A 10,525-nucleotide genomic window follows, 5' to 3' on the forward strand; every position below is an offset into this window, starting at 1 on the left:
AGAGAGAGAGAGAGAGAGAGAGAGAGAGAGAAAGAGAGAGAGAGAGAAGAAAGAGAAAAAACAGAGGAAGAACAGGGGTAAAGATAAGTAAAGGGAAAGGGTAGCGATGTTAGAGGAGGAAAGGAAGGGGGGGCAAGGGAGGGAGAAGGGCTTGTGTGTGCACGCTGCTGTGCACCGAGAGCAACCGGAACGCGAGCTAGTGTTAGGAATGTGGTACCACTACTTGTCACAGTCACAAGCGCGCACGCCGCGCAGTATCGTCGGTGCATTATATTATGCGCACGTCGTTGCACACAGACGCACAGGCTGCCACGAGTACAAAACGCGCGAGCGAGTAGCGAGTATACACTGTGCGACGTGCCGTATTTATTCGTATTACACATGCCGCCTCGGGGTGTGCGCTTCTCCGAGAGAGCTTGAGATATCGCCACTGAGACGAAGACGACGGCTCTCTCAGCATTCGCGACTTCTTCGTGCCCACGTGCGCGAAAACGCTCCCGAGAGAAAGAGAGCCACGCCGCGATTCCGCAGCCCTCTCGAGCCGGTTCCACGTGGTCGAGAAAATCGGTCGCGGTCGCGCGCGAATGCGTGTAACAGAACCGTTTCTTCGCATCCGGGCGCGAGATCGCAAAGTGGAATCCCCGGCGCAGCTACTGTTGAATAAAAGCAAGCTACTTTTCATCGAGGAGTCGGTCGACAAGAAAGAAAAAAAGAATAAGAGAGAGGAAGATGGAGAAATTAACCTTCTCTGCTCTTTAAAATTCACTCTACTTCTAGAGTGAATTGTCCTCGAAACTATCATTCTAAAGAGTTTCACTCTTAAAGATTGAAAATTGGGTTACTCTTTCTCTTTTCAAAACTAGCTCAATTCGCTCTTTAAAATGAGATTCCACTCTAAAGAATTATAGAGCAATCTTTTCTCTTTTTGTTTCTCTTTCTCCACATTCGTCACTCCAACTTCCTATTACATATTCCGCCCCTATCATTGGCAAACGCTGTTGCTACTGCTGCCGCGCCGTACGAGTAATTTGTATCTCGAGAACAATGTTTGTAGTTGAGCGTGTATCGGTGCGCTCTGTCCGCCCGCTCCCTGCCGCTTCTAGTCACGATTTAGTCAAGGATACACGGAGATCGTTATCGAGGCTACGCTCGTAAAACGATAGTCTCTCTCTAGCGCGCAATGCGGACCTGCGCTCACGGAAAAGTGTCAGCCGATTTCGCCGCTGATCCCTTCAATGTAGACCTCTGACGTTCCCTTTCGTAACACGGAGCTCCTCGATTCCTAACGATCCCAAAATGCCAAAACATCTAGAGAAATCTGTACCACGATTACATTTGAAACAACCGATGAAACTTTAATCGCTAATTTATTTTCTAAATCTGAATCTAATTCTAAATCATGAATTAAATTCCTAACCTAGCTAATCTTTATTATGTGGTACGTATTATTATATGTGTCTAATTAACCTTGTTTTGTGCTTAAATTCAATGAATATGATAGTGGAAGATTAAAATTAACATGTAAATGTCAATATTTTAGTTATATAATGCTCAAATATTCTTCCTTTTTTAATTGAATTTCACTGATTATCAGTGCTAAGTATACCATTAGGTAATTAGTGACTATTTACTGATTCAGATTTAGAAAGTAGATTCTAAACTAAAAAAAATTGTTTATCTCCTCGGAAACAATTAAGAATCCTTTTCTGGAGATCGCATAATTTCTAATATGAAAGGACTTATAACGATTCACGCGACAGAATCGATAGGCTGATCGAAAACGATTTTTCAAAGTTTGTCACCGCATTATCAATCGGTCATGACACGCGACATCGAAAGAATAAGTAATTATCGTCGGAACATCGAACAAATATAGATGTATGTAGGCGAGCATTGATTTTATTATTCCGAATGAAAATCGGCTTCTCAGAAGCCATCGAGCGACAAAGATATCGTTAAAGTATCATTAATCATCTAATGCTAATTTAATTGTTATTCATTTCATAAATAGTTTGAGAAGATGATTTTAATATCAACGATATGAATATCAAATTATTATATATCTAATCATTGATATAATAATTAAAAAAAACTAATTATTTTCTTACGATATCAATAAGTAAGATTTTCTAGAATTAATTAATTGCTAGAAATTAAAGAAATTTTGTACGAGACTTCAATTTAAACATTAAGATGAGAGTTATTCAATTGAAATATCGGAGTTCTTTTAGTGAGATCTTCGGGTAGCTTCATCTAGAGAGAAGTGCAAACATTGCGTATGGTATTAGGATTATCGAGAATCTGATCATTAATCAGTATATCGAGTTAATTAATAATGTGTAATGGCCTAGTCGGCAGACATGGAGATCGTGATCTCACGCAATCGTGTTGGTACTGGTATCGATAGCTCTATATTCTCCAGGCGATCTTTTTTGTTTTGTTTTTATTTTATACAGGATTTGCGCATTAAGGATATCATGATAAGCGACAGCATTTCCGCTTCATCTCGTAGTGCCACATTTTTATTTTTATCAAACATGTTATTTTTTTACCAGACCACATGCGCGTAAAAAATGACTCCAAGATATCTTCTTTAAGACTTTGATGGTTTTTAAGATTATTAAAAGATATCGTAAAGATGTTCTCAAGACCTTCTAAAAGATCTGAAAATTATCATTTATAAGATATTTCTTGGATTGAGCTGTTTACATTACTGAATATTTATTGATTAGAATACATGACGTGATCAGTTTGAATATAGCTTTTATTATCGGTTACATCTTAAAAACTTGCAATATATCGTATAACGTATTATTAGCGATACATATGCATATGTATATAAATCTTTCAATTATTTTTTAATTCATGTCTTAATGATGATTATATCTTAATGAGAAATGCATATTTATCTCAAAACTTAGTCATGAATGTATGATTGACCGTCGAATTAGCTGTCGGGTCGAATGTCGAAGCTGATAATCCAGTTTTCAATTTCGAGAGAATGACGCGTTCCTCGAGTCGTCTTGCTCATTCCTTCGTTCGAAGAACTTCGCACGAAGACCGAAAAGCAAATAAAAATATGATTCGTCGAGAGACAGAGAAAGAGAGAGAGAGATCTTTTTCCCTCTTCTTCATCTCCTCCTTTTCCTCCTCGAGACGTTGAAGTGAGTTGATGTACGCCGTTGGGGTGGCAACGAGGGAAACAAAACGAACGAGGGAAACGTGAGGTCGAAGAAAATAAAAAAATAGAAGAGAAGCGAGGAAGAGAAAGACTGACGACTGTGGCTTCGAAGCTAGTGGGAAAGGAAGGAGGAGCGGGGTGTAAGGGTAGCGGCTACGGGGAAAAGAAAGCAAGAGAAGGGAGATAAAATAGGAATAAAGGGACGAGAGAAACGTAGATCGCCGCGAACTTCAGAAATGTCATATCCGTCAGTGTCCAGAGCTCTACCTTCTGGAGGCAACCGGTTCCAAACGTACCCGGCAGCGGATGATAAAGTATTGTCCGCGCTAGCGCGAGTCCTCGATATGCGCACAGGAGCAATTACCGGGAGCTCGTCCTTCGCGGGATATACGTGCGAGTTAAATAAATTTCCCGTGGACATAGGCGCATCTTGTTCGCGAGGCTCCCGATATGAGATCGACGTCGACGTCGACGTTTCCGCTGGCGAGAATCGTGCGCGAAAAAGAGACTCCTGTCCTGCGAACGGCAGGGACAGGACTTACCGTGAAGAACGAGAATACTTTCAGGGATCTAATCGCCCAGCAATGCGTGCACGATCGTGCCGCCTGACCAGTCAGGCTCGCTCTCACACGAAAGAACATTCGGATGCTCGACAACGAGCGGTCGAGCCAGCTGTATTTCGAGATCGTGTACGAACAGAAATAATTCCGTGTCGTAACAAGCGATTTTCAACTTAAAAATAAATTCAGTCAAGTTAAATATGTCTTGACTAGAAACTCTGTAACAATCTGGTGAGCGATTTTGTCAGAGTTCTGCAAGAGAGAAAGATAAATCATTTTTCTCATGAGATATACTATCTCACTCTAACTTATATCGTTCCACTTTATAACTTTAATTAAGATTATAGAGACAGTAAAAGTTAAAGTGAGAGAATACCTATATATACCTTTCTCTCTCGTAGGATTTTGACAAAATCACTCATGGCCAGACTCTGATTTAGGATTTCTACACTTTCAGGATTGTCATAGACCTGGAAAACTGGGAAAATCGGGAAAAGTCAGAAGAAAATGTAATGAAAAAAGTCTGAAATTTCAAAATTTCAAATTTCAAATTTGCTCACAATTTCCTTAAACTGTTCCCATTCCAAATAATTGTTATAATTTTTTAAAATATTATATCTGACAGTTATAGTTCAGAACTTGCGCACTTTAAACGATTTTAACAAAATTAAAATTTATATTTTATTCAGTATTTTTATTTGATTCCTTTTTTTCGTTGTAACTGCATTTTTTTCTTTAAAACTGATTTATTTTTTGCTGGTTTGAATTTGCACCAAAAATTTTACCATGCTACTAAGCTTTTTTTGCGTTTTTATATACAGCTGCGTTTAATAATACAGCTTTCCTATAATTCTTGAGTCTAAATGTTAAAATTTACATATTTTATATTAGTCGTGGAAAATTTTCCATTTTCATTTTCATCTAGAAAACCTGGAAAAGTCAGGAAATGTTAAAATTCATTTTCCGTGGCAATCCTGACTCTAAAAAATGTCGATGTAGATTTAACACCTCTAATGTAGATTCAACATTCATGCGATATATAATTTTCATATTAAAATACCCAACATAGTGTGGATTTGAAACTCCTATTTATATCACCACCATCATGATGTGAATTTAACACCATGGCTGTGTGAATTTAAAATCCATAATGTTAAGTTCACATCGCTATATATTTTAGAATGTAGTCTTGACTGTTTAGAAAAATAAATTTAATACCGAAATAGTTATATTCTGAATAAATGCAATCTCGCTTTTGATGATTCCACTCGAAAGAAAGGGAGAGTTCATGAAAGCCATGTTTCTCGTGTACGCCATGATACTGTGTTTCACCGTCGTCGAATTATTCTCCATTTACTAATGATCCCCTGGACAGTCGGAACCCGCTCGTCTAGAAACTCGTCCTGCGTTCCCGTTTAATAACCATTAGCCGCGCGATGTGATGGTCGGTAGGTGTCGGTCGGCGATTTTCGGATTGTCCCAACTCTCCGCCCGAAGGGGCGAGGGTGTCAAAGATCTAGAACAGATAGCGGCGCTATATTGATGAGGTGGCTCTCCGCGTATTGATTCCAGGGCGGAGGGCTTTCCCCGCAACGAGCGCACCCCGCAAACCCCTTTTGCTACGCGCAAGGGTTGATAAGATCCGCCAGATAAGGCATGATTACACACCGCACCGTACCTACCTTCTCTCTCGTCTTTCCCCGGACCTCCTTTCTGTGCCTTCCGACCCTTACGCGCTCCATTCTCGAGGTAAACAAGGGTCCGTTCTCCACGATGGACGTCAGGACAAAAATGGATCGAAGAACGATAGATTTTACTGAGGCAGCATAAATTCATCATGCGTCAAAAATAGGTTAGCAATTGAGGGAAAAAAATATATGTGTATTAAACTTATATTAATTTAACAATCTTCATGGAAAGATAATGGACCTCCTCTTTGCGACATAATTGCGCGCGGCAGTTGCCGCTTATCCCTCGATCTATGAAATTTTTTTATGACATGCACTACAATAAACAGGCACGCATGAAACCCTGAAAATTGCAAACTCTCGATCACGCACTGATCCGCGAATTTGTCCCTAAACATCGATAGAACGCGAGACTGCGTTCAAAAGAGAGGTACTCGAAAAACGTTATGAGAAAAAAATCGGAGACGTTCGATTGGTACTGTCTCAGAGTTCATTGTGACGCAATGTACAGGGAAGGCGGGTCAATGGAGAGCAGTTTTATGTCTTGCATAGGGGACACGCGTGCTATCCCTCTCGCTCAAAGAAATTTCAATAAGCTCGCTATTATGCTAGTCGGCGGGCGGGAGGCTCCCCTGTATTTTGTGCTTTCGCCGACAATGATGCAGGTATAGTTTCGCTCGACAGTGCCCTGCCTTTCTGAGTGCCAGGGTGCAGTGTCATCTTGGGGGGAGGTTAAGTGGTTTGTGAGTAGGGGGTGAACAAGGGGCGAAAGTGGAGGGTCAAAGGTGGGCGCCTTTCGTAAAAGAAACATCTTATGCGCGCCGTCACCGCCATTATCTTAGTACAGTGATCGATTTTGTTAAATATATTCATCTTATCAACTATATGTGCTAAGTTTTAAATATATGATGTATACATACAAATAAAATCATATCATAAATTTAATATTATTATTTTGTACGAGTACGAAATGTCAAGATGAAAATTAATCAGCATAATTAAATGCATACAATTTAAATAATAATTATTGCAATTATTATTATTATTATTATTATTATTATTATTATTATTATTATTATTATTATTATTATTATTATTAATGTACCAATTAATATAAATTTCAAGTAATCAAGATGCAATCCTAACGGATAATTTATCATGTTGAACACTTGGCAATAATGATTCAAAGCCCGTAATCTCGAAAGAGCTAAATAATATCGTTCATTAATTTGTTTCGGTCAACATCCATTGCGCGATGCACAAAATTTACCTGCAGCGCCGAGTTTTCGGTAACAGTATCATCCATTAACGGTTAAGTGGTTCAACAGGAAGAACCAGAGAAAGAGGGACGGGGGTATAGAAGAGTGAAAGGTAGACATGCGTCGGGAAAGGATCGAAGAAGGCATTTTATAATACGGATCCGACGGCGGCGGAATACCTGCTCCCGTTCTCTCTCTCTCTCTCTCTCTCTCTCTCTCTCTCTCTCTTGTTAGAGAGTGCATTCGCGCGCCGCGGCGCGGCGCGCCGGTTCGGGATGTGAGGAAATAAGCCGCGGTTAGTCCCCGAGGGATAAAACGGATCCCGCTCCTTTTCGTTAAGTGTTTGCCACTCGCATGCCGTTGAACGAGGGTATACAGGTGTACGCGGGATCGAGTTTTTGAGTTTCCTACTCTGTAAGAATAAGAGACGCTTTCCAACGATAAGCTTCTTGTTCTCCTCGCTATCGGTTCTTCTCTTTCTTTCGAGATACATCGATTCGGCAGGCAGGCAGCCAGCCGGGAGAGATTTTGAGGGGTTGATGTGTCACGCTAACCCGCGTCAAGCTTGTGGCTTTTTGATTCCACGCATAAGCCGATGGATCGAATGCACTTCTGGCGTGGGAGTAAACGGACTCGAGCATGCTTGAAAAGAGTATTTCATTCCGTCGCGCGTTTTATAATCCTTTCTCGCGTAGTGCGAGTCTAATCATGATTTCCATGCACCGCGTGTTTTTTGAAACAATTTGTTTAAAGAGCAATTAAAAAAAATGATATATGTGCGTGATAGGATAAGATAGGAATGTCTTTGGTTAGGATTTCAATGTATATTTATACAAATTGATGTATGTATAATTTGACTTCTTAAACAGAGTGGCTTATTTCGAGCTAATAAATAGATGACTTAAATTAATCAATTAACATAAGATACAATAAAATCCAGTATAAAATTCGAAAAAAACGGAATTATAAGAGACATATTTCGGTCAAAAATAGTTCAACTTGAGAATCCAATTTTTCCAAAAACAGATTTGAATCCATAAAATTTTGATAAATTCCTGATACAATATATAATAATAATTATTCAATATATAACAATAATAATTCTCAAATCTTACGGATTCAAGTGATAAACTGAATTCTAGATTTCAACTAAGGAATTTGGCAAAACATTTCATATGGACATCAAGTTGAACTATTTTTGATCGAAACGTCTCTCTTATAATTATTTTATTGGTTTCAACATGCTACACTATGTTTTTTTTATATAATCGACACATCGCCACTGATGCTATAAGTAGGTATATCATATAATTGTTATGTTGCATCGTCACATTGTATTTACTGAAGAAAGCTTTATAAACCGAAACGTTGGTTTTATCAAATTATATTCAGAATTTTTATTGTATCATGTTTACATATGTTTATTTATTAATTTCGTTTTTTCAAATTTTATACTGGATTTTATTTGTACTTTATGTTAATTGATTAATTTAAGTCATGTATTTATTAGCTCGAAATAAGCCATTGAACTCTATTCAATTTGCATTAGCAATAATATGAATCTTTTTATTCCAAATTTATTCTCACTTCTTTTTTTTTATAATTAGTAAAATGAAAATGAATCTAATTACTTAATAAATCTGCGCTTTCAAATATTTAATTTAAATGGTAATTTTTCCTCGTCATTTTTCTTATAATATTTTATCAATATTTGCATACGCTAAGATAAATTAATTAATTAAATTAAAAAACTCTTATCAATTGTCGATATATATAAACAGATCTAACCCTGGCAAAAGAAATAAAAGAGAACATTATGCTCTCTAACATTTTATTGCTTAATATTTACATTGCATAAATATATTAGAACTCACTTTGCGACGCTACAAAATGGTCTGTAAGCCCGCGCTTTAAATCACAATATTTATCTTGCAATTTATCTGCAGATGAAGAAAAAACGCAAACGCGTAATTGTAGGTATATGATATTATAGTGCGGCAATCGAAGTTACGAAAAGTATCTTAATTGCTTGGGTTAAATCTAATAGGCTTCCTACAGTAAGCCATTATTTATTATAAACTTAAGTCTTAAGTCGCAAGAAATCGATCAACCACAGTTCGATTATTCTTCTCACATTCGATCGTGATTGATCAATTTCTTATTACTTGAAGGCTTAAGACTTGAAGTTTAGATAATGGCTTATTATGGAAAGCTCATAAGACGATCGCGCAATCTAATTAACGTGACGGGTGTGATATCTGTGCCTTTTCTTTTCCAAAACTGTCACTGCAGAGTGCGGCGAGACGGGCGGGCACCAGCTGTGCCAACTGCAAGACGGCGACCACGACTCTTTGGCGGAGGAATCAGTCCGGTGAGCCAGTCTGCAACGCTTGTGGGCTCTACTACAAGTTGCACAACGTGAGTAACACTCATTAATTTATTACTCCCTGACCACGATATACGACGATGCAGTGCGAAATCGGGGTACGACAGTTCCATACAATTGCCTTTTTGAAACAGAAGCTTCTTCTCGATACGTTGTTCAATGAAACTTATCAGGTCAGCAAATTTCACGCCGACATTGCGGCACGCTTCGTGTGTAATTAGTCGATTAATTGCGATGGAGAAAGTTATTCTTTAGCGCACCGCCGGTAGTTTCGAATTAATTCACAATACTTATCGCGGACATCGCGGACAATCGCTTATTAAACGGTACCATTTTTATATCTTACGTAACACAATCGAACAGATAATTTCAAGTCACTTTCCTTATTATATTCGATTGATAAATCGAAGCGTTTTATTCGCATAGTAATTATTAATATTTTATCAGCAATCTTACGAATCTAAAATATCGTATAAGATAAGAGAAGAACTAATGTGAAGAAATCTTCGCCTATAATAGGTTGTGTTGCTTGCACTTTTTACACTCAGTATCTTCGCTCTCTTTCTCTTCAACTCTCGAATATATATTTATTTCGTTTTAAGTGCAAAAATTTTGGTGGATTTCAATTAATATGAATAAGCCTAATGTTATTCCCGTCGGAAACAACTACGCGGGTGGCCGTTTGCAAACACACAAACTCACACACATGAATGGTTCCCTCGAAACAATGAAAGCAGCGCCGCGGAGGGGAAATACCGGTGTTGTACCAACAATTAGGATGCTTTCTGGTTTGCCGGACGTGGTCCTTACACACGTACATAGGAAGCCGTCTGGAAGGGGTGGAGCGTGCTCAACGGCGTGTGACACCGGAAGTGCCGGAAGCGAGTGCCGCGGCGACGAAGGGGAGGGGGACACGATAAACGTAATCGAGACGGAAGGGGGAGACCTAGAGCGAGGAGAGTGTCGCTATTTTTTCTTTCTTTTTTCATTGAAGACGATATTTTAAATCCGCGATACACGACGTTATACGTTGGACTGTCGCTCTCTCTTGTTGTCGGTGGACTTCCGCAAAACGGAAATCTCGAAGATGACCGAGGGCGTGTAGGCGACAGCCTTAATAGGCGAGACACGCGTCGCGACGGTTTCTAGCCGAGGAATTTCACCGAGTTAACGAGTTCACGAGATAAAGTGCACGCGCCATTTCTCGCATTCCATTGTTTTTCGGATAAATGCGCCATCTGACTTTTCAAGCTACACGATATTTGCAAAGAGATACACACACACACACACACACACACACACACACACACACACACACACACACACACACACACACACACACGACGTCGCGTACGTTACTTATTACTATGTGTAGTTATTATCTATTAGTTATTAGTTAGTTTAGTTAGTAACTTAAAATTTAAAAGTTTTACGTTAACGTAACTAACTAC

General features: G+C 38.9%; 1 protein-coding gene across 1 annotated transcript in view; it reads left to right on the forward strand.

Annotated features, from left to right (window-relative positions):
- Positions 1 to 10,525, forward strand: part of LOC105622134 (GATA-binding factor 2-like) — an 85,590-nt gene that overhangs the window by 58,679 nt on the left and 16,386 nt on the right. The window contains exon 5 of the mRNA XM_012203567.1: positions 8,968 to 9,106. Within this exon, the coding sequence (XP_012058957.1) occupies positions 8,968 to 9,106 (139 nt within the window). The remainder of the gene's footprint in view (positions 1 to 8,967; positions 9,107 to 10,525) is intronic.

The sequence above is a fragment of the Atta cephalotes genome, assembly GCF_000143395.1.
Source record: "Atta cephalotes unplaced genomic scaffold scaffold00040, whole genome shotgun sequence".
Lineage (NCBI taxonomy): Eukaryota > Metazoa > Arthropoda > Insecta > Hymenoptera > Formicidae > Atta > Atta cephalotes.